Source organism: Oryza glaberrima, chromosome 1 (assembly GCF_000147395.1).
Source record: "Oryza glaberrima chromosome 1, OglaRS2, whole genome shotgun sequence".
NCBI lineage: Eukaryota > Viridiplantae > Streptophyta > Magnoliopsida > Poales > Poaceae > Oryza > Oryza glaberrima.
In genome coordinates, this window is record NC_068326.1 from 2,613,635 (window position 1) to 2,634,933 (window position 21,299).

The 21,299-nt window shown below is 43.3% G+C and overlaps 5 protein-coding genes across 5 annotated transcripts; 4 read left to right on the plus strand and 1 right to left on the minus strand.

The window, feature by feature from the left end:
* The first annotated feature begins 665 nt into the window (after positions 1 to 665).
* On the plus strand, positions 666 to 2,946 carry LOC127757905 (probable glucuronosyltransferase Os01g0157700). Its single transcript, XM_052283498.1, has 3 exons — positions 666 to 1,278; positions 1,472 to 1,826; positions 1,919 to 2,946. The coding sequence occupies exons 1-3, from the start codon at positions 701 to 703 to the stop codon at positions 2,645 to 2,647; spliced, it is 1,662 nt and encodes a 553-aa protein (XP_052139458.1). The 5' UTR covers positions 666 to 700; the 3' UTR covers positions 2,648 to 2,946.
* Positions 2,947 to 5,904: 2,958 nt separating this feature from the next.
* On the plus strand, positions 5,905 to 8,551 carry LOC127757943 (cell number regulator 8). Its single transcript, XM_052283537.1, has 3 exons — positions 5,905 to 6,316; positions 7,617 to 7,819; positions 8,026 to 8,551. Exons 1-3 carry the CDS (start codon positions 6,046 to 6,048, stop codon positions 8,263 to 8,265), a joined length of 714 nt encoding a protein of 237 aa, XP_052139497.1. The 5' UTR covers positions 5,905 to 6,045; the 3' UTR covers positions 8,266 to 8,551.
* Positions 8,552 to 8,837: 286 nt separating this feature from the next.
* On the plus strand, positions 8,838 to 13,603 carry LOC127757914 (importin subunit alpha-2). Its single transcript, XM_052283505.1, has 11 exons — positions 8,838 to 9,002; positions 9,686 to 9,908; positions 10,375 to 10,528; positions 10,674 to 10,776; positions 10,974 to 11,158; positions 11,392 to 11,471; positions 11,853 to 12,003; positions 12,435 to 12,516; positions 12,641 to 12,699; positions 12,799 to 13,104; positions 13,245 to 13,603. The coding sequence occupies exons 1-11, from the start codon at positions 8,924 to 8,926 to the stop codon at positions 13,407 to 13,409; spliced, it is 1,587 nt and encodes a 528-aa protein (XP_052139465.1). The 5' UTR covers positions 8,838 to 8,923; the 3' UTR covers positions 13,410 to 13,603.
* Positions 13,604 to 13,768: 165 nt separating this feature from the next.
* LOC127757933 (protein THYLAKOID ASSEMBLY 8, chloroplastic-like) lies at positions 13,769 to 14,638 on the minus strand. Its single transcript, XM_052283526.1, has one exon. The coding sequence runs from the start codon at positions 14,540 to 14,542 to the stop codon at positions 13,769 to 13,771; it is 774 nt and encodes a 257-aa protein (XP_052139486.1). The 5' UTR covers positions 14,543 to 14,638.
* Positions 14,639 to 15,835: 1,197 nt separating this feature from the next.
* On the plus strand, positions 15,836 to 18,644 carry LOC127757922 (serine carboxypeptidase II-1). Its single transcript, XM_052283517.1, has 9 exons — positions 15,836 to 16,390; positions 16,478 to 16,573; positions 16,666 to 16,758; positions 16,881 to 16,966; positions 17,089 to 17,352; positions 17,533 to 17,660; positions 17,760 to 17,855; positions 18,034 to 18,139; positions 18,232 to 18,644. The coding sequence occupies exons 1-9, from the start codon at positions 16,000 to 16,002 to the stop codon at positions 18,394 to 18,396; spliced, it is 1,425 nt and encodes a 474-aa protein (XP_052139477.1). The 5' UTR covers positions 15,836 to 15,999; the 3' UTR covers positions 18,397 to 18,644.
* The last annotated feature ends 2,655 nt before the right edge of the window (positions 18,645 to 21,299 follow it).

Consider the following 21,299-nt stretch of genomic DNA (forward strand, 5'->3'; position numbering starts at 1 on the left):
CTCTGTTAGTTTTTTTTTCCTGTTTGTTCAATCCCCCAGAACATTCAGAATCTTACTTTGGACAATTTTAGGGAGGAATTCGTCCTAGCTTCTCTGTAAACATGATCATTTGATTCACTGATCAGTGGAAGTGAACTGGTCAACTTTTGCTTGAATAAACCTTTGTTGGAATAGATCGATTCAGTCACATTGGTTTTCTGAAACTTTGCTTGTTGAGTTTGATGTTCGCTTCTGATGCAACTGCGTTCTTCACATTTTATTTCTCGAATTGCCATAATGTTCAGTAATGCTCGATGAGTATAGCATAGCAATCCAAGCCTACAGTTTGTGCCCTTGACTTGATCACTTGAACATTTCGGCGACTCGGCCTGACCAGCTAATTGGACTGGAGATGGCGGCAACGACAAATGTTGCATCCAATCGATTCTCCCTGATTAAAAAACACAGCTCATTCGATCCGACAGTGATGCACCGACATCCAACCGTAGGGTTGACATTCTCCAGTTCGTCAACGACAGTCGTGGTAGCCACGAAGTTGTAGGCAAGTCAACCATTTCGCTGCTGGATCTTGGACTCGCTATATATATCAAACGTGTAGTCTTCCCAGTTCAAACAAATTCCATCCAAATCTCGAGCTCCCACGCTTCCATTTGAAAAATTCAGGATTGATTGTTTAGCACTAGAGAAAAGAATTTGTTGAATGTTTCTGGGAATGGACTCGGAAGAGAGGTCCAAGAAGAGGCTGCGGCTATGGAGCAGAGCCGTCGTCCACTTCTCCCTCTGCTTCGCCATCGGCGTCTTCGCCGCGCTCTTGCCGCTCGCCGCCACCGGCGCCACGTCGATCGACAGCATCCGCGCCTCGTTCCGGCCAACGGTGGCGGCGACGCCTCCCGTTCCGGAGCTCGACCTCTTGCTGATCGTCACCGTCACGCGGCCGGACGACGACGACGACGACGGCATGTCCCAGGAGGCGTCGCTGACGAGGCTCGGCCACACGCTGCGTCTCGTCGAGCCGCCGCTGCTGTGGATCGTCGTCGGAGCCGAGAACACGACGGCGACGGCGAGGGCGGTCAACGCGCTGCGTGGCACCAGAGTCATGTTCCGGCATCTCACCTACGCCGCCGAGAACTTCACCGGCCCCGCCGGCGACGAGGTAGACTACCAGATGAACGTGGCGCTGTCTCACATCCAGCTGCACCGGCTGCCCGGCGTCGTGCACTTCGCCGCCGCTTCCAGCGTCTACGACCTTCGCTTCTTCCAACAGCTCAGGCAAACTCGGTGTGTTATATTTCTATACTTTATCTTGCAGCTTTCAATATATTCCTTTCATTGCACTGAATATTTTCAACAGAAACAAAACACAAAATATTTGGACAAATTCTGCTGTGTTATGCATTAGTTTCGTGTAGATTAGTTCAGAAAATATTCAAAATGCAGCACATTGACATCTGTTGTCCGATCCATGATACAGGGGCATTGCAGCATGGCCAATAGCTACTGTGTCATCAGCAGATCAGACAGTAAAATTAGAGGGACCGACCTGTAACTCATCTCAAATCACAGGTTGGTACTCAAAGGACTCAAGCAGCAATATAACAGAGACAACCTGGGACTCAAGTAGCAACACAACACAGACAACCTGGGACTCAAGCAGCAACAAAACACAGACAACCACTCTGGCTGCACTAGATACCAATGCAAGCAAGCAAAACTCAAGCTCTGGACCTCCTGAAATAAACATGCACGCAGTCGGATTTAAGAGCTCAATGCTATGGGATTCAGAGAGGTTCACCCGCAGGGATAACTCATCAACAGGCATAAATCAGGTTTGTCAGTCTAAGTTCCAGCAAAAATAACATACACACAATTGAAACCAGAACTTGATAACTTACCTGACCATGGTTTTTGGTGATACCAGGATTTAATCCAAGCTGTACGACAAATGATGATCAATGATGAGGACAAGAAAAGGGGAATCCCTTCTGATTGTTCTGATTCACAGATAATGCTGTGGCACCTTGACATGCCAAGGCATACCCCAAAAATTGAACAGGCGACTCCAGAGAAGGAAAGTCTAACGAAGGGTGATGAAGAGGAATCCCATGACATGACACTAGACAATGTTGTGGCAAAAACTGAAGAACATGAGACTGTAGAGAAGGAAAATCTAATGACGGGTGATGAAAAGGGATCCCGTGACATGATGCTAGACAATGTTGTGGCAAAAATTGAAGAACAAGAGACTCCAGAGAAGGAAAATCTAACGAAGGGTGAGGAGAAGGAATCCCATGACATGATGCTAGACAATGTTGTGGCAAAAATTGAAGAACAAGAGACTCCAGAGAAGGAAAATCTAACGAAGGGTGACGAAAAGGAATCCCATGACATGATGCTAGACAATGTTGTGGCAAAAATTGACGAACAGGAGACTACAGAGAAGGAAAGTCTAACAAAGGGTGACGAAAAGGAATCCCATGACATGATGCTAGACAACGTTGTGGCGAAAATTGAAGAACAAGAGACTCCAGAGAAGGAAAGTCTAACGAAGGGTGATGAAAAGGAAACTCATGACATGATGTTAGACAATGTTGTGGCGAAAATTGAAGAACAGGAGACTCCAGAGGAAGGCAAGACTAAGGAAGGGTGACGAAAAGGAACCCATGGCGTGATGTTATTAGTTACATTGTAGAGCATCACCATGTAATAGATAGAAGAAAGACTAATTCTACCTTCATGTATATTAGTGATCCCATAACCATGTGGCACATAACTGCCCAAAGTGTCAAAACAGTGAAAAACCTGATCTGAAAAGGTCAAATATACCGTCCTTTTCTTTTTGTAACACATCAAAATTTCGGTTTATCATCTAAGTGCTGGAACTAGAGATAGGAACAAAGAAGAAAGACTAATTCTACCTTCATGTATATCAAAATTTCGGTTTATCATCTCCCTTTTAGGTTTTCCTTGTTGCTTTTCTTCTTTGTTTCCCCTGTTCTATCTCTTTCACCTTTCTTGGTGATATTGTAAATACTTTCTATTCTCCTTAATATAACTCCAGATTAGCCTGGCTTTGGTTTCAAAAAAAAAAAGGAACGAACAGTGCATATTATATACTCAAAAGACTGATCGACCTCCTTTTGTTTTACCTAGCAAAACATCTTTGGCCTCATTAATCTTCGAAGCAAGGTAATGACTGCCCCCTGCATCCGGATGATTGGCAACCATGACCTTTTTGTGTGCCTCTTTAACCTTCTCAGGATGGACATTTTCTCTGGAGGCATCAAAAGAAAAAAGAGACCAATGAACAATAGCAAGAATCATAGTGTGCCTCAAATTGAATATTACCAATGACAAGTTGAAACATCACCAACAAATATACTTCTACAGATGCAGCAATGACTGGACAGACATGTCCACATGCCTCCTGCTCAAAGCTAGAATGGACAACTCAATACCTAATCCAACATGCTAGTACTGATTACACCAGACATTGAAAAATAAGAAACTTTCCATACCTCAAGAGTTAACAAGTCTGACTCCAGCAGTACATTTTTTCAAGAAAACAAAGATATTTTCAGCGCAAAGTAAAAAAAAAAAAGTAAATCGTGACTAATGTCGTCACATATTCAGAGACATGGAAAATTTAACCGACATTACATTCAGAGACAGGGGAAATTTAACCGAATTACATCCAAAGTGACCCATGGATGTCTGGATGATGAAAGCAAAAAATACAACACTGATATAACAGCATTTCAACTAGGTATCTGGCACATTGCACATTTGTTGTCATTGTGGCTGATTGAAGATGGAAATATGATACCAGCTTGAGATGATAGTTCTACTCTTCTACATATACTGTCTATTTGCTCACATCAATGTTTAGAAGGACCAAGGGAGTACATGGCAATTCAGTACTTATTTGACATTTAATGCAAAGTAATGCAAAAATTAAGAAAATGCATTATGCATGTGGTGGTTGAGAAAGGTTCATTCAGCCCTATTCCATAAATCTATATACAATTCTAAGAGGGTTTTCCTATAGAGGGGATTACTCTGAATTTTTTTAAGATTTTGTTTAAATATGAACTAAAATATAAGGATTTTGACCCTAAACCTAACCCCATCTATGGCTTTATCTGAAGTCCAAACAGGTTAATGGTCAAATTTTACAATCTGATTTGTAAATGTTAAAAGCTAGCTGTTCCATACACTCCTAGGAGGCTCTCTTATCAAAAGCATTTTCTGGTGGAAGGACAGAGTATCCTTTGCCTTATTTATAACCTGTTCATTTGTAGAAGAGAAATAGCTTTTATTGAAGTTATTGGGACCGATTGTTTTAAGTTGATTGCAGTTAATCAGTCATCATCAAGTGTGTGCTCTGTGTCTTTCGTGTCCAATATTTCAAAAAAAAAAACACATCCCCAGTATACATATGAATAGCTGTATGCTAAGAGTAACATAAATAATAATCAAATGTGGTGCACATATTATGCTTTTATATGACATGTACCTGACACCCAGGATTAAACCAGCTTCCCTTCGGGTCATTGCAGGTTGAAAACCACCTTCATAGAATTTGCGCATCCTGGGAACTATAGGCCTTGCTTTATAAGCATGCCAAGCTTGGATGCTATATCTACTGGCAAGAGCAGCGGCTGCCACCGCAAGTCCTGCTATAAGTGGTGCAGCCTGCATAAGTTGAATATATATTCATGATTGAAAATGAAAATCGAACAACAGGATAACATATAATCCAGAAGTTAGATAAATTAAATAGCATGAGAAGACAATAGGAATTGCTCACATATTATGAAGTAACAGGCCATCACAGTTACCACTTACCAGATTAACTATTGCTGCAATAAATGGCAATGGCTAGCGAAATGGTCTATCACTATCAAGTTGGCTTCATTCTAATATTTACTCTATGCAAGACTTGACAATAGGCAGTGTATGTACAAAATTAGAACACCATTTAATATGAATACCATGCGAAAGATAAGGAGGAGACAGAAATTTGCTTTAACTTCTAAGAGAATGGAAAATTTAGAGATTTATTAGTCTGGTTATCTGTTCCACTTGTTAGAATCAAATAAAGCAGGTAGCGAGACACAACTGTTTGGCAGGCAGCACAGATGGGACAATTACTTACACTGAAACAACTACCCAGAAACTTAATTTCCCCACTCTAGTTCTACTCAACATGGATGAACAAACTCACAAGTAGGTTATTCACACTACGGCTCAACAAATCTGCAGGGCAGGGAAACTTGATCACAAAATGCAGCAAAAATCACCACTACCAAAGGATCTACAACACCATCACAATACAAATGTAGAACTTGAAGCATCGACAAGTTGAACTCTTCTACCTAGTTCTCCCTTAGCCCTTGTCTATACGCATCCCTTCGGATTGGCAAATAAACCGAACTAAAAATTCCCACGAACTGAAGGGATTGGGGGTTAAAGCTAAACTCATCCCATCCAAACATGTCACTATCGATAGAACTCTGCATTACTCCCAACTAAATTTATTCCCATACACATACAACCACAAGCAAATATGGAATAAACTTGTGTGCTGTAGCAAAGATGACTGCTCACCATCTCCCCCACCAATCAGAGCAGCCGCTGAACAAAAGAGGATCAGCGAAGAGGCGCAAGGGGATACACGCCTACTCGCAGAAGTCGGCGATCGCCGGAGAGGCGGCCGGAGGCGGTGGAGGTGGGAGAATTAGTAGGGAAGAACAACCCTACTTGGGCTGGGCCGGCTGGGCCTTTCAAAACCAACTCACTGGAATACGTCTTCTTCCTAGAAAATACGCTTTCTAAAGCAGACGACGCTCTTTGGGAGTCGCACGCTTTCACCCTCTTCCACCTCTCGCCTCTCTCCCTTGATCTCTTCGCTGCGAAGCCATTTTCTTCTCGGTCTCCACGCGCTTTCACCTCCGTATTTTACTCGCGCCCTTCTCTCTCTCCTCCACCTCATTCGCCTCGCCTCGCGTCTCGTCTCGTTCGCCCCTCGCCACCACGCGACACGCCATGGGCGCGGCCGACGACGCCAACCACCGCCACGAGGAGGCCAGCCCCCTCCTGCCACCGGGCGGCGGCGGCGCCGGCGCCGGCGGCAAGAAGCTCCACCAGTCTCCGCCTCCATCGCCTCCGGAGGCAGCCAAGTGCTGCGCCGATGGAGTCCCCGTCGTTATGGGCGAGCCGCTCGGGGCACCCGCACCGCCGCGGGAGAGCTGGAACTCGGGGGTGCTCTCCTGCCTCGGCCGCAACGACGAGTTCTGCAGCAGCGACGTCGAAGTGTGTACGTGCATGTCGATCTCAGATCTCTCGGGTGTTGGGTTGGGGGGTTTGCGTTTGCGTGCGTTTCTCGCTAGCGATTCTCGTGGTTTCGTTGTGGGGAGGATCTAAAAGAAGAACACGCGGTTTGGGTCGCGTCGATCGAGCATGATTTTAGGTGAAGCGATCAGATTATCTAGGGATTTCTCTGGCAATGAGAGGTCCATAAATTGTTGGAACTGATTGCGATTGTTATAAGATCTGTCTACTTCTTGTTCTTGGTCGATTCTTGGGCGTAAATACTTCAGAAGTTATTTGGGAATTTCTCACTATTTAATCATAATTGATTGAAATGTTAGAATTGATTCTAGCTTTGCAAATTTCTCCCTTTGGGGCGTTAAATACACTAATTTTGTATTAACCACTTCAAGATTAAGCTGATTTCTCCTGACTATGATACACATTTTCAACTCGTAAGAAACTTACAACATACTTCCTCCGTTTTACAATGTAAGTCATTCTAGCATTTTCCATATTCATATTGATGTCAATGGATATCTGGATTCATTAATATCAATATGAATGTGGGAAATGCTAGAATGACTTACATTGTGAAACGGAGGGAGTACTTGCTTTCTCAGAGTTGGTAGTCATAATTAGCATTTAAATTGCTGTAGTTGAATTGCAATCTTACTTCTAGTTATGGATCTGTGCAGCTAATGGACATGCTAAATTTATCTTGACAATGCTGTCCTATGTAGCCAACTATTACATTTTACACTAATGGTTGGAATGATTGTGGCCAGCTTGTTTTGATTCATTTGAAAGCATAAAACTTGAAAATTATCTTTTCCCCTTTATCAACCTACTTAATCTTTGGTATTTGTTTATTTCCCTTATTTTAATTGCTTTGGTTAATAATTTTAAGCTGAATTATAAACTTGACAAGCAGATATAGCCATGTGATGTTGTATGCCGGGTTTTCTCAGCATAAAGTTTTTGCATAGCACAAACTCTTGTACATAGACTGATCCTAGGTTGTCTTTGCACTTAAATGAATTCTCATCAAGTTACAATGGCCTGTTGAACTACTCAGTTGAAACATCACCTGAGGATCTTTTGTCACATATTCATGACGACCCCCATAGTGTACACAATTCACAAATTGACAGGTTCTGCATATCTTGGCTACTGTGGATTAAGGTTAAGATGGGGACTCAAGGGTCATAAAAAACAACCTAAGGGTCATAACAAATGTTTTTTTTAAATGCTTGTGTAGTTGTATGTGTTCCTTTGAACTGATAATTGTGTTTCGATTTTATCAGGTCTTCTTGGAAGCATAGCACCATGTGTGCTGTATGGTAGTAATGTTGAGAGGTTTGCAGCCAGACCAGGAACTTTTGCAAACAGCTGCTTGCCTTACACTGGCCTCTATATGCTTGGGAATGCTCTCTTTGGGTGGAACTGCATAGCCCCATGGTTCTCTCATCACACTCGTACAGCTATTCGTCGACGATACAATCTTGAGGCAAGTTTTGTCTAGTTGCCTTTGTTTACTTTTGTGTATGATTTTCTCAACTAACAGTGAGATAATATTCGTTAATCGCCACTCCTGAAAGCTCTTAACAACGGTCCTAAACTTGGAATTTCTGCCTTCTGCACCATGAACTTGTCTCTCTGGTGTCACTCTAAGCAATATTTTGACATGGGTTGCTTTGCGTGTTTGTCTTTCAGGGTAGCTTTGAGGCTTTCACTAAGCAATGTGGGTGCTGCCATGGCCTTGTTGAGGATGAGGGGAACCGTGAGCACCTGGAGGTTGCCTGCGACCTTGCAACTCACTACTTCTGTCACCCTTGTGCGCTCTGCCAGGAGGGACGCGAGCTGCGGCGCAGGGTCCCCCATCCTGGCTTCAACGGGCGATCTGTCTTGGTCATGACGCCACCAAAGGAGCAGACTATGGGTCGTGGCATGTGAACCGTGCCAAACATCTGCTCTGCTCTATTTGCACTTGAGCTATTATGTGATGAATGTTCTCTACTGCCTTGGTGAAACTCTGTATGTTCGTCGGTAAATATGAGTCTTGTGTGATATGGGATCATGATGGACAATGGAAACTCCAGCCTGTTTCTCTGAATTGTGTTGATCGTCTTCGGTCTTTCTGTTCCGTATGGACCGCTTGTGTATTCTGTCATTCTGAATAACATTGTAATACTGTATCACGTTTGTGTTGGCAATCCACTTTTAAACTTATCGATGTGAAGCAGATGTGTCAAATGGGCACCCTTGCGGCCTTGCCTATTTGAAACTGCCACTCAATGTGTTTATAAATCTGCTGGAAGTTGTGAATTTTTTAACGGTTTTGAATTCAGTGAAACAATTCAAATAAACCGAGATAGAATGCGTGTGCCAGTTTAGTCGCGAAACATTCAGAATTCATCGAAAATTGCTAAAAATTTAAAATCAAACACGATGTACTCTACTTCAGTATCAAGTTGGGCCACACGGGTGAGGCCTACTCACTAGCCGCCTCAAATCCGGCCCAGTCTACCGCCTTGCGTGCTCGTTTACTCCTCCGTCGATTTCCACTTTCGCCAAACCTCGCGGCCGTCGAGCTCCGCCGCCGGAGAAAAAGATGGCCGACGACAGCGCCTCCCCGTCGCCGTCCTCGGCCTCGCCGCTCCAGCACCACCGCGAAGCCCTCAAGTCGTCAGGTCCGCGCTCTCCACCCAGTACATCTTCCAGTTTCCTCTTCTCGCCCGTCCGCGGCCGCTCTGGAATTTCGTAGAACATTTGGCGCGCGCGGCCGCCTGCTGCTGCTGGAGGCTGGAGCCCGAGCCGCCCCCTTTGAGTGCGCGTGTGAGTTTCTTCGAGTGAAATTGCTCTTGCCTTCCTGGAGGAGAGAGCCGCTCAGACTCTTCTCCGGTCAGGTTTGAGTAGTTGCTAGGTTGGACCAACGAGGGGTTAAAAGGCTTAAAATTAAGGTCAACAGTAGGTCGATATTATCTTATACTTCTAGATCGAATCATATGAGTGACTGGTCTTATGTGGTTGGAAATCTAGCTGGTTAGCATGGCTTAGCCAACAATTTGGCATGCACTGGACTGTGGCTGACTTGCTGAAACTTAGATGCTGCGATTGACCTGTTTTTAAGTTTAAAAGTGCACTTCTTCTGTGATTTTAAAGAATTTAATCTGATGTCAGGAATAAACATCCCATAGTCGGTTAATTCTGTGTCCCCTAGCCCTACTGAACTAATCTCATGTGAAACTGCAACGGGTGAAAAAGACAAAATACAGAATAAGCATAATGCATTTTGGTTCATCATATTCATAGAAAGCTTTGTGCTAGAGCACTAGTTATTATAACCTTTAGTTGGTTGGGTTTCTGGTTGTAGTGCGCAACACGGCAGCTAGCCGGAGGCGGGAACAAGCTATTGCGATTGGGAAGGAAAGACGGGAAGCCTTGATCCGTGCAAAGCGTGTGTGTCGAGCTCCAATTTCTGGCAGTGATGAAGCTGAAATGGAAGAGGGTGATATGGTGGTCGATGAGGAGAAAGCATGTCTTGAGGCAAAGACTGCTCATGCTGTTGAAGAATTGAAATCTGCTTTGTCAATCCAGTATGGAACTGGCATATTTTTTATGTATTAATATAAACATCTGTCCGTACATTCTTAATTTAAATATTGCTGACTTGCCTCTTTTTTTCCTAATAAAAATACCTAGTTATGTAATTAATTAGGAGTTTTTGGTTTATAATTTTTCTGTCATGTATTCCTTTTACAGATGATAAAAAAATATTCTATAATTCTGTTATGGTGCATGTGCTGAGTAATTTTCATTATGTTTTACACCTCACATTCTACCAACATTTCAAAACCCTATGCTGCTAACATGAACCAAATGCCCCCCTCTGCTGTCAGATATTCTATTTATTCACTTGTCTTTTAAAAGTATGTTGCTGAAGGTTTGGTTTGAACACTTATAAGTTCCAACTTAAAACTATGAAAATGTGCAAGCATGTATCGAAAGTACTCTGGTTCTGAAGTGTAATATATAACCAACAGTACATATCGTTGCTCTTAGGGGGAAAGGCGTTCAGAAGAAGAAGATAGAGGCGCTTCGTGATTTGAGACGCTTGTTGTCACAGCCTGAAGTACCTCTAGTTGATACTGCAATTAAAGCTGGAGCAGTCCCTCTTTTAGTGCAATATCTATCCTTTGGATCATCAGATGAGCAGGTTGATCATGCTGCACTAATTGTTTCGAAGCTATATCTTCATTAAATATTATAAAGCTGAGTTGAATGTGTTCAGCATTATAATTCTATATCTTTTGTTATTTGAAGTTTGTCTCTTATCAGGACCATTCATGATTTTAATGCAGTTGCTAGAGGCAGCTTGGTGCCTTACAAACATAGCAGCTGGGGAACCAGAAGAAACAAAATCCTTGCTGCCTGCTCTACCATTGCTTATTGCTCACCTTGGTGGTTAGTTTCATCTCTCTTGTTGGTTGAAATTAAATAATTTTCTTCAATGCTCATCTTCATTCCCATTAGAAGATATTGCTATATGTTCCTGTATGCGTTTCTCAAGAATGATGTTTGTAGATATTTTTCTACTATTTAGTTTGAAATCAGAGCTTTGACTATGCTAAAAATTTAATTGAGCTACCTATGTTGGTTAGAAAAGAGCTCCACACTTGTTGCCGAGCAATGTGCATGGGCCATTGGTAATGTTGCTGGTGAAGGAGCAGAGCTGAGAAGCACATTACTTGCACAAGGTGCTTTGCGGCCTCTTACCCGTTTAATGTTCTCCAGTAAAGGTTCTACAGCAAGAACTGCTGCTTGGGCTATGTCAAATCTCATCAAGGTTGTACTGATAAACTCTCTCTTAATTTTCTAAGCTATCGTTGTAGGCAAGCACAAACTACATACACGTGCTCTCTGAACCGTGCTATTTTCTAAGCTATCATTGTTAGTTTTAGCATTCTTTTGTTATAGAAAACCTTAAGCCATGTTCCAAAACATAACTGGCTTGTAATACATGCTTATCTATTTGCAGAGCATCATTTCACTAACCCATTTGTTTCTCTTGTAATCTAGGGGCCTGATCCAAAGGCTGCAAATGAGCTTATTACCATTGATGGCGTGCTAAATGCAATTATAGCGAGCTTGGAAAAGGAGTATGTCTCTTTATTGACATCCTTTTATTTTGCATTGAACTTTGTATTGCTTTATGTTCACTATATGGGAGTATTGCAATTGGAATAATTCTTTCCTGTCAATCTTATTAGTTATAATTCTGTGCTATGTTGTATTTGTTGGGTACTTGGTACTATTTCCTTATCCGGTGTTCTTTCCATCAGTTATAATTATGTGGTATGTTGTATTTGTTGGGGGTACTTGGTACTATCTCCTTATGTAGTTGATATAGTCTTGTTTAATGTTTGAGGTATTCGATAAAAGTTTTCAATGGCATAGATAATGAATTAACCAAACCATTATTGAACCAGCGTGGACCTTTTTAATCATTACTATTATTGAGTAACTTTTGGACTTATCAGGGACGAAGAGTTAGCAACTGAGGTGGCATGGGTTGTGGTCTATATTTCAGCACTTTCAGACAGAGGTATTAGCTTAATAGTAAGAAGTTCTGTGCCTCAGCTGCTGATAGGACGACTGTTCTCATCTGAGAACTTGCAGTTGCTGATCCCAGTATGGTCCATTTATCTCTACCTCATAGTGTTTCTTCCTTTTGCTTATTCACACTTTTGATACTTTCCTTTAAATTAATTGAATACCTATTAGTTGAGCCCTATTTATTGTAGTTTATTAATGCTCACCAAACTGACTATGTCTCAAAAGAGAAATCTCTTTGTTCAAAACTATAACTTCTGGTGGCTAATGTGACAAGTAATATGCAATCAGTCCATGTCTCATTCGGAGGAATCTGTTTATTAATTTACTGTTTATATTGAATAAAGGTGGTGATAGTGATTTACCATTTTTGTGTAGTTACTCACTCATAAGGATATACAGTATATACTTTTACTCCCATTCATTAGGGTTCTGCAATTACTGCAAATGTGTATACTGAATGTGGATTTCACATTGCAATCACTTTGATACTTCTACTTTAAATTTAGGTGCTTCGTGGTTTGGGAAATCTTATTGCCGCTGATGACTACATGGTTGATTCAGTCCTAACTGTTGGAAACAATATCATTGGTAAACTCCATGACCCTTTTCCTACCATATCTGTTTACAGTGTTTATTCATCAGTTAACAGTTCCTTGTCTTTCTGGAAAATATATCTTGCAAATTGCAAGCACTAACTAAATGTTGTTATTAGATCAAGCATTGTCAGGTCTTATAAAATGTTTGAAGAGTGATAACAGGGTTCTCAGAAAGGTCTGCTTTCCATTGCTGGTTCAACTTTACTTGGTTATACTCGGAGAACTCCTGTGATTATTTGATTTACCCTATGAAATTTGCTGACTGCTTATGTAGGAGTCATCATGGGCATTGTCAAATATAGCAGCAGGCAGTTCTGAGCACAAGAAACTGATTTTTGCCAGTGAGGCCACGCCTGTGCTGATACGCCTTGTCACCAGCGCGCAATTTGATATTCGCAGGGAAGCAGCATACACCCTAGGAAATCTGTGTGTTGTCCCTACTGGAAATTGCGAACTCCCAAAGATAATCGTGGAACATCTAGTCGCTATCGTAGATGGTGGAGCCCTTCCAGGATTTATACACTTGGTCAGGTCTGCTGATGTAGATACCGCAGGGCTTGGTCTTCAGTTCCTAGAACTGGTGAGGAAATCTTTACCATATTAGCTATCTCTGTTTCATTCCTCCAACGGTATTCACCTCACAAGCAGAGTTGCTGAACATGTTCTGTTTCTTTCTTGGATACATTTGGATCTCACTGGAAATTGAATACATTTTTGCAGGTGATGAGGGGGTATCCCAATAAGCAAGGCCCAAAGCTTGTGGAAATGGAGGACGGCATTGAGGCCATGGAGAGGTTTCAATTCCACGAGAACGAGCAGATGAGGAACATGGCCAATGGTTTGGTCGACGAATACTTCGGTGAGGATTATGGCCTCGACGAGTGACTCAACTAATTACCATTCGTACATCAGGTTAAATTGTAATGGCAGCAGCTGTTCATGTGTTCGTACTGTAAAAATGCATTCTCAGTTTCTAACAGCACTGGAACTTTAGAATGAGAAAATCATTTGCTTGTTACTGTTCGTCTTACTGCCACTTGTTGACGTAATTTGGAAAGAAAAAAAAGGTTGCATTAGCATCTTGTTATGTATAATTAGATTGTAACACAATGCTAGACATATTTGCTGGTTACAGTAGCAGAACACTTTACTTTCTTTGCAAAAATTGCAGTAAAAAAAAAAGAAGAGAAGCAGCTACGACTTTAATAATCCTCAGGTTTCTAAAACGATAATCAGATTTACAGTTAAGCCGCAGTTGTGCTGCTCCTCTCTCGCGCGCGCATTTCGTCGAGCACGTCTCTGGCCGGCGGCGAGATCCTGGCCTCCCACTCCCGGAGGTCCGCCTCCACCTCCGCCGCCTCCGCCTCGAAGCCCAGCCGCTTCATCCCCCTCGCCATCACCCTGTACATGTACTCGTCCACCTCGCAGCCTCCCATCCTCACCGCCGCCTCGTACACCCTCCACGCCGCGCGCGCCCTCCCCTTCGCCACCAGCGCGCGCACCAGCCGCGTCAGCTTGTACACGTCCTCCTCCCCATCCACGAACCCGCCGCCCCGCTCCTTCTCCTCCAGGAACGCCTCCACGAGCGCGTCCACGGCGGCGGCGCCGTCCTCGGTGGCCGGCGAGGAGGAGACGAACGTGGCGTAGAGGGCCGGGTCGGGGCGGTACCAGGGCTCGGCGCGGGCGACGTGGAGCGCGGCGAGGGCGAGGGACCAGTGGCCCTGGCGCTGGAGCTCGGCCATGGCGGCGAGGAGGTCGCCCTTGAGGAGGCGGCCGAGGGAGGTCGAGGCCGCGGCGGCGGCGGCGGCCGGGGAGCGGTCGGAGGAGGTGAGGCGCTTGAGGGATTGCACGGCGAGGATGGCCTCCGTGGAGAGGGAGCGGCCGCGCTGGAGCGGGCCGCGGTTGTCGCGCGGGCCGCAGGTGATGCTCGCCGGCGTGGGGCGGGCGCTGCGGCGGCCGGGGTTCGCGCGTGGGGTCGGGGTGAGAGTGAGACGCGGGAGGGAGAGGAGGGACGCCATGAGGTGCGGAGAAGAGAGCGGAAGCGGAAGCGGAAGCTGAGCTGCTTGGCGTGCGAAGGCTAGAGAGCGAGCTGATCTACCCGATTCGCCGTCGGATGAGCTGGGAGCCGTCTGATGCCATTGACTCCCTTTTCTCGTGTTTCTCCATATTCAAATGCGATTTCAAAGCCACAATTAAGGTGCAGGCCCTATGTTTTTCAGATAAAGGATTAAAAACCAAGTCTCTTTCATTCGAAAAGAAAATTCAGAAGACTGTTAAAATTTTAGTAAAAATGAAAAAAAAAATTCCCACGTCAAAATACTATTGACTTAGTGTTGAAATATAGTAGGTTTTAACGGTGATCAATTCCAGCTTTAAATTTTAGAGTAAAGTGTATTGCCGGTCCCTAAACTTATTCATATGTGTCACCGAAGAATCTAAACTATCAAAATGCATTTTCAAATCTTCAAAACTGGTTAAAGTGTGTCATTCAAATCCTAAATTTTCACAACCCCTCCAATATCATACGTGACATTTTACGTGTCATGTCATATGAATATTCCGGTTCCAAATTTTCTTTTTCTTCTTTTTTCGTCTCCTCTGTGTTTCCCTTCTTTTTTTTCTCTTTTTTTTCAAAAAAAGGAAGGAAGAACTGAAGAAAAAGGGTAGAAAGAAGATAAAGGAAATGAGTCAACTCCTATGTGGCATGTCACATGAGCACCATGCAGAATTCTGAAGTGGTTGTAGCAATTTAGGACCAAAATAACATACTTTGATAAGTTTGATGACTTAGAAATGTATTTTGAAAGTTCGGGACCTGGACGACACGGACGAACAAGTTTAGAGACCAACAATACACTTTACTCTAAATTTTACTATGCAATAAAAGCAATTTCACCAAAACATCTCAAAATCATTCAAAAACAAGAAAAGCCTACGAGTGAAAGTTGTATAATGTCAAAGATATAATTTCAACTCTTCATCTTTTACATTGCCACATACTCCGTGTACCACAAATTGCATTTTTCGAGAACTACTAGTAGCTTGACTGGTAGAGAGCTACGAAGCAATGCACCGGTCTAGATTTGAATCCTCACTTTACAGACGCAGGTTATCTCACTATTTCATTTTCTATTAATAATGAATGTTAAATTCCTCAAACAAAAATGCATTTTCTCATCATATATCATCTGGCACATAATCTGGCCAAAAAGCGCAAACAAATCGGCATGAGAACTTGAAAAGGGGAACACACAGTGAGCTGCCACTGCCAGGCCGGCGAGTGGCGACCGCTGCAAGACCGCGAACCATTCAGCCAACAACCACCCCATGCGCTGCACGCGTCCCCAACGGAAATTCCGTATCAATTCTCCCCAACTCTCCCTCTCCTTCTCTCTCGCGGAGTCGTACCACTGACTTCCCACACTTCTCCGAGCTCTCCATTCCCGCGACCCATTGACCCATCGGGAGCGCGCCAATGGCGGAGGCCGCCGTGCTCCTGGCCGCCATCCTACTGGCGCTGCACCCTCTCCCCATGTCCCTCTCCGCCGCCGCCGGCGGCGACGGCGGCGGAGGTGACAGTGGCACGGCCGAGGCGGCCGCGGACCGAATCACGGCCCTGCCGGGGCAGCCACGGGTCAACTTCTCCATGTACTCCGGGTACGTCACCGTCGACGCGGCCGCCGGGCGCGCGCTCTTCTACTGGCTCATCGAGGCCGCCGACCCGGCGTCCGCGCCGCTCGTGCTCTGGCTCAACGGCGGGCCCGGGTGCTCCTCCGTCGGGTACGGCGCCTCCGAGGAGCTCGGCGCGTTCCGGATCAACCCCGACGGGAGGTCGCTCTACTTGAACCCCTACCCCTGGAACAGAGGTCTCGGTTTCTGTTCTTCCCGCAGACGTCTCAGTTTGAGTCGAGAATTGTGTGCTTCGTTTTGATGATTTTTTCGTTGGGTTGCAGTGGCCAACATGCTGTTCTTGGACTCCCCCGCCGGCGTCGGCTACTCCTACTCCAACACCACCTCCGATCTGTTGACTGCTGGTGATAACAAGACAGGTGAACTGGAAGCAATTCAACTTCTTGTTTAGTGCTGCTAGGAGCATAGTGTCAAATCCTTTCTTGCTCTGATGCTAATTGCTGGTGTGCAGCTCATGATTCATATGCTTTCTTGGTGAATTGGTTGGAACGGTTTCCGCAGTACAAGTACCGTGATTTCTACATCGCAGGCGAGAGCTATGGAGGTGAATTTCAATCATAATTGGTTAATTATGAGATAGGAGCTTTGCACTTTAGCAAATTGCAGATATGCTACTGTCTTTATGTTTCAGCATATTCATTCCTGCTGCAATGACTGCTTTTTCAGGGCACTATGTCCCTCAGTTGTCTCAGCTAGTGTACCGGAATAACAAAGACGTTGAAAAGCCTATCCTAAACTTTAAAGGCTTTATGGTGAGAACTTTGTGTGTTCTCTCTTTTTTTTTTCCTAAATGAACTGTGTGATCTCTGAAAATATAAATTGGTCTGGTCACTTTCTACTTATGAATGATCAAATGGTATTCCAAATTTACTAGGTTGGAAATGCGGTAATCGATGATTACCATGACTACGTTGGCACATTTGAGTACTGGTGGACACACGGGCTGATATCTGATGATACATATCAGAAGCTGCAGGTGGCCTGTGATTTTGAATCATCTGCGCACGCATCAGAAGCATGTAACAAGATTTATGAAGTGGCTGAGGCTGAACAAGGGAACATTGATGCATACAGCATCTACACGCCTACCTGTAAAAAAACTTCATTTCTCAAACGCAGGTTAATAAGGGGTAACTTGGTAAGTCTGTCCACTCTAAACTAGAAGTTAATTGTTCTTTGGTAGTAGCATGGTATAATAGTTATTTGGATCAATGTGTGCAGCACTGCAACTGCTTATAGTGTTATTCAGATACCCTCTGAATATATGGTGAAAACATGGCTCATGTATTGCTTCCTAACCAAAAATTTTCGAATGTAGCCATGGTTGCCTAGAGGATATGATCCCTGCACTGAAAAGTACTCTACGAAGTACTACAACCTACCAGAAGTGCAAAAGGCATTTCATGCCAATGTCACTGGAATACCGTATGCTTGGACCACCTGCAGGTCTGTCAATTGATTGCATCTTCCAATAATCACAACTAGTTCAACAAAGTTTTTTCTTGGTAATAGTAATTTGTGCTGAGATTCTGTAACAATTTTCAGTGATGACTTATTTTATTATTGGAAAGATTCACCAAGATCCATGCTTCCTATTTACCGTGAGCTGATTGCGGCTGGTCTAAGAATATGGGTTTTCAGGTACACAGATTTCTTGATTTTGTAGAAAGATGGTTTGAAACTGCATCCTTATTCTTTGATGGTTGCATTATTGCTGATCTAATAGATTCATAAATCATAATCATAATACAATGCTGATTCAGTAATATGAAACTGTCCATCAACGTGGACTTAATATTTGTATTGGACAATTTGGCAGCGGCGACGCTGATTCTGTAGTCCCCCTCACTGCGACAAGATACTCCATTGATGCACTTTATCTACCTACTGTCACTAACTGGTATCCTTGGTATGATGATGAGGAGGTTAGTCAGCAACAGTTACTACCACCCTGCCAGTTCTGTTCCCCATCCCTTTTCTATGCTTATTATTTGTTGATGGTGTGAATCATGCTTAGGTTGCTGGTTGGTGTCAAGTGTATCAAGGTTTGACACTGGTGACGATCCGAGGAGCGGGGCATGAAGTTCCTCTCCATCGTCCACGGCAAGCCTTAAAACTCTTTGAGCATTTCCTACAAGATAAGCCCATGCCTCAGCCTTTACATAGCATTCAATCCTTTTAGAATTTTCTTCCATTTAAAGTGGAAGATCATGCCACGAGGCCATCATGTTGTATAATTTGAAGTCTGTCTCCCACATTTTCTGATGAACAGATGAAATCTGTTCAAATGACAGCTGGCCACTCATCATTCTTAATTTATTCAACTATATGTTCCTAGTGACTTCAGAAATAATGCCCATCCTGTTGAATATTTCCTTTTCGGTTTATGTATACCACAAGACCAAGATGGAAATATAGTTTTTCATTTTATGAGCTTGCTTCTGTGACAAGTGATCACATGAATATCCATATATCATCGTGCATTGACGTGTTTTTTATCCGTCGTTTGGGGCATCAACTCTGTTATTGGAGTACCTTCCCAGGTGGGTTTTGCTGGCGAAATTTCCACTTGCAGGACCATCCTATACCTACGTGTGAGGATTAATTGAAGTCTTTAACGGTCGACTAAAATTTCAGGAGTATACGGCCGATAACTTGACGGATGAGAGCTGCTACTGCTACTGCTAGTGCTAGCTCTTGTTCAGCCTGAACATTGAACTGGGAACTCTTCTGAACAACTGAAGTAAAAAAAAATAGCCGCAATTTTCGACACAATGAATTTGCCTGCAAGCATGGTACAAAAAATTGGACCGGGGGTCAACCCGCTCTGGCCGTTGGTTCACCGGTCGAACCATCGGTTTTTTATTTATTAATATTATATTTGGTTTGCATTATTTTAAATATAGAACCATCACAAATTGGTGAAAATATGCATAAATAAACTGGTATATCTATTATTATATGGCCACAACATAAAAAAATAAATGTAATATGGTAACATAATAAATTCATAATGCCATATTGCCATAGACAAATTAAAAACCGGTTCAATTCTTAAAAAACCACCACAGGTTCACCGGTTCCCTTAAAAACTGCCTGGTTCACCATTTTTTACCGGTTCGATTGCAGGGATGGTATTTTTACTGAATTGAGCTGTCAAGGTCGCCAGTTCTGGTTTTTTCCCGGTTCAACCGTCCGTCTGGTCCTTTTTTTTAATATGCCTGCAAGGCTGCAGTTTATTTATGCATGGTTTTTGTTTGTCGACTGCGCGGGTAACTTCATTTATTTTTGTTTGTCGGTCCATAAAGTTTGCAGCTGTAACTTATTAGGTGTTGATAATTTGATATCCTGATAGTGATATGGCCATGGTTTCCCATCAGGAGTTCTGCTTGTAAGATGATCAGAGCTCTGGTTTCACACTCACTTCGATCTTTACCAAATGCCAGAGGAGGTCATTGCTGCACTCTTAAGTTCAGTGAGAGTCAGCAAGAACTCAGCTATATTCCTCCGAAATTTCTCAACAAATTTCACCTTGGCTCCACTTCGAGAAGTCCATAAAAAAAAACTCTATTTTAGATCCCTAGTTCAAATTCCAAGTTTTGAATTCAAATATCCATCCAAATCCTCCAAATATTTCCCAAGCCAAACACAATCCTCAAGCTCCTGTGGTTCATATTGGGCCGTTTCCTCTCTTTCCTTTCCCTTGGCCAACCATGGCCTCCTCTCCTTCCCGTGCATGCCAAGCCCAGTGAGGGCAATATGGTTACTCCGGTCCAACAAAAATATCTCGAGGTATCGGTACCTCACGGTACTAAATCGTCTTCGATCGTTGGATCTAGCTAGGCATGATGGACATTGTTAGATCCAACAATCATAAATGATTTAGTACCATGATGTACTGGTACCTCGAGGTACTTTTTGTTGGACCGGAGCAACGCACCATGACATCCCATCGATCGCCTCGTTCTCCCATCAACGGATGTGCTTCTTGTTTGATCAAGCTACCTCAAACCCATAAAGATCACTTGTTCTTGTCCTAAATATGTGACTATTGGTCGTACCTTCACGTTGCTGTTTTTGCAAACTTTGAACCTTTTGACTAATGTGCGTAATTCTCATGCATTGTTTTCAGTTGCATTTTGTAGTGCTGACAAGTGAAGAAAGTGTTAATTACTACTCGTAGAAATCCCCTCAAACATGTTAATTTTGATGGTACCCTTTATCCCTGATACCAAGAGTTAGGTGAGGATGCTTTTGGAGACTTTTGAGAAGTGCAATTATTAGGTCTCAGATAAGCTAAAAGGGTATGAAGATTTGCTAGTTTTTAGATGCCTCGCTTATTTCCCCTATGTTGATAAGTTGATTGCTCAGCTTGTTTCCTCCTTTTCCAGGCACTAAACTTCACCAATGGTTAACAAACGGTAAAATTGAGGGAAAGCAGGTGCAGGTATAACAGTCGATGGCATGATATAGTAGGATTGTACAGAATACTCATATGATATGATATATGTAAGTAAGCTTGGCTATAGCTCTGATTAGCAAAGGCCGAGATGTTTATTCCATTATCTAATAAAAATGTAAGTAAGAATCTTTCAAAAGAAGAAGTATTGCACAGATCATTTAAACAGAATCTAAACTACGAGCCAACAAGAATGTTAATATGGTGTACTGGCTTACCACTACAATCTTGAAACTAGAACCAACAATTGTGTTAGTATGTTAGTTATATTCTTCTGGTGCTCCAGGGCCGTGCATACTGCGGACCGAATTTATCTAGAGCTAAAAACATAAAGTTCCACGTAAAGAAGGCAGTTCCTATGATGAATGTTGCAGCTATCGATGGTGAGGCACCAAGATCATCATAACCGTTGTTAATTCCCGCATCGAGGTAAATTCCTCCGACGATGCTAGCGCGATATCCGAGCTCTGAAAAAACTTTGAATCCCCAATCTGCATCCGGGTCTCCAACTCGAGTCATCCTACGAGGAAAAAAAGAGAAGTGCACAAGCAATGGACTCGGATCCTCTGCATTGCTGTTGCTACTGCAGAGGAGCATTTTTGTGCATTAGCTCAAATCCGAGCCAT

Excerpts from the sequence above, each read along its gene's own strand:
- LOC127757933 (XM_052283526.1), bottom strand. The coding sequence starts at position 14,542 with ATGGCGTCCCTCCTCTCCCTCCCGCGTCTCACTCTCACCCCGACCCCA.
- LOC127757905 (XM_052283498.1), top strand. The coding sequence starts at position 701 with ATGTTTCTGGGAATGGACTCGGAAGAGAGGTCCAAGAAGAGGCTGCGG. Across the intron at positions 1,279-1,471 it reads CAACAGCTCAGGCAAACTCG|GGGCATTGCAGCATGGCCAA; the intron begins GTGTGTTATATT and ends TCCATGATACAG. Across the intron at positions 1,827-1,918 it reads CATCAACAGGCATAAATCAG|GATTTAATCCAAGCTGTACG; the intron begins GTTTGTCAGTCT and ends TGGTGATACCAG.
- LOC127757914 (XM_052283505.1), top strand. The coding sequence starts at position 8,924 with ATGGCCGACGACAGCGCCTCCCCGTCGCCGTCCTCGGCCTCGCCGCTC. Across the intron at positions 9,909-10,374 it reads AAATCTGCTTTGTCAATCCA|GGGGAAAGGCGTTCAGAAGA; the intron begins GTATGGAACTGG and ends CGTTGCTCTTAG. Across the intron at positions 13,105-13,244 it reads GTCTTCAGTTCCTAGAACTG|GTGATGAGGGGGTATCCCAA; the intron begins GTGAGGAAATCT and ends ACATTTTTGCAG.
- LOC127757922 (XM_052283517.1), top strand. The coding sequence starts at position 16,000 with ATGGCGGAGGCCGCCGTGCTCCTGGCCGCCATCCTACTGGCGCTGCAC. Across the intron at positions 16,967-17,088 it reads TAAACTTTAAAGGCTTTATG|GTTGGAAATGCGGTAATCGA; the intron begins GTGAGAACTTTG and ends CAAATTTACTAG. Across the intron at positions 18,140-18,231 it reads CTTGGTATGATGATGAGGAG|GTTGCTGGTTGGTGTCAAGT; the intron begins GTTAGTCAGCAA and ends AATCATGCTTAG.
- LOC127757943 (XM_052283537.1), top strand. The coding sequence starts at position 6,046 with ATGGGCGCGGCCGACGACGCCAACCACCGCCACGAGGAGGCCAGCCCC. Across the intron at positions 6,317-7,616 it reads CAGCAGCGACGTCGAAGTGT|GTCTTCTTGGAAGCATAGCA; the intron begins GTACGTGCATGT and ends CGATTTTATCAG. Across the intron at positions 7,820-8,025 it reads GTCGACGATACAATCTTGAG|GGTAGCTTTGAGGCTTTCAC; the intron begins GCAAGTTTTGTC and ends TTTGTCTTTCAG.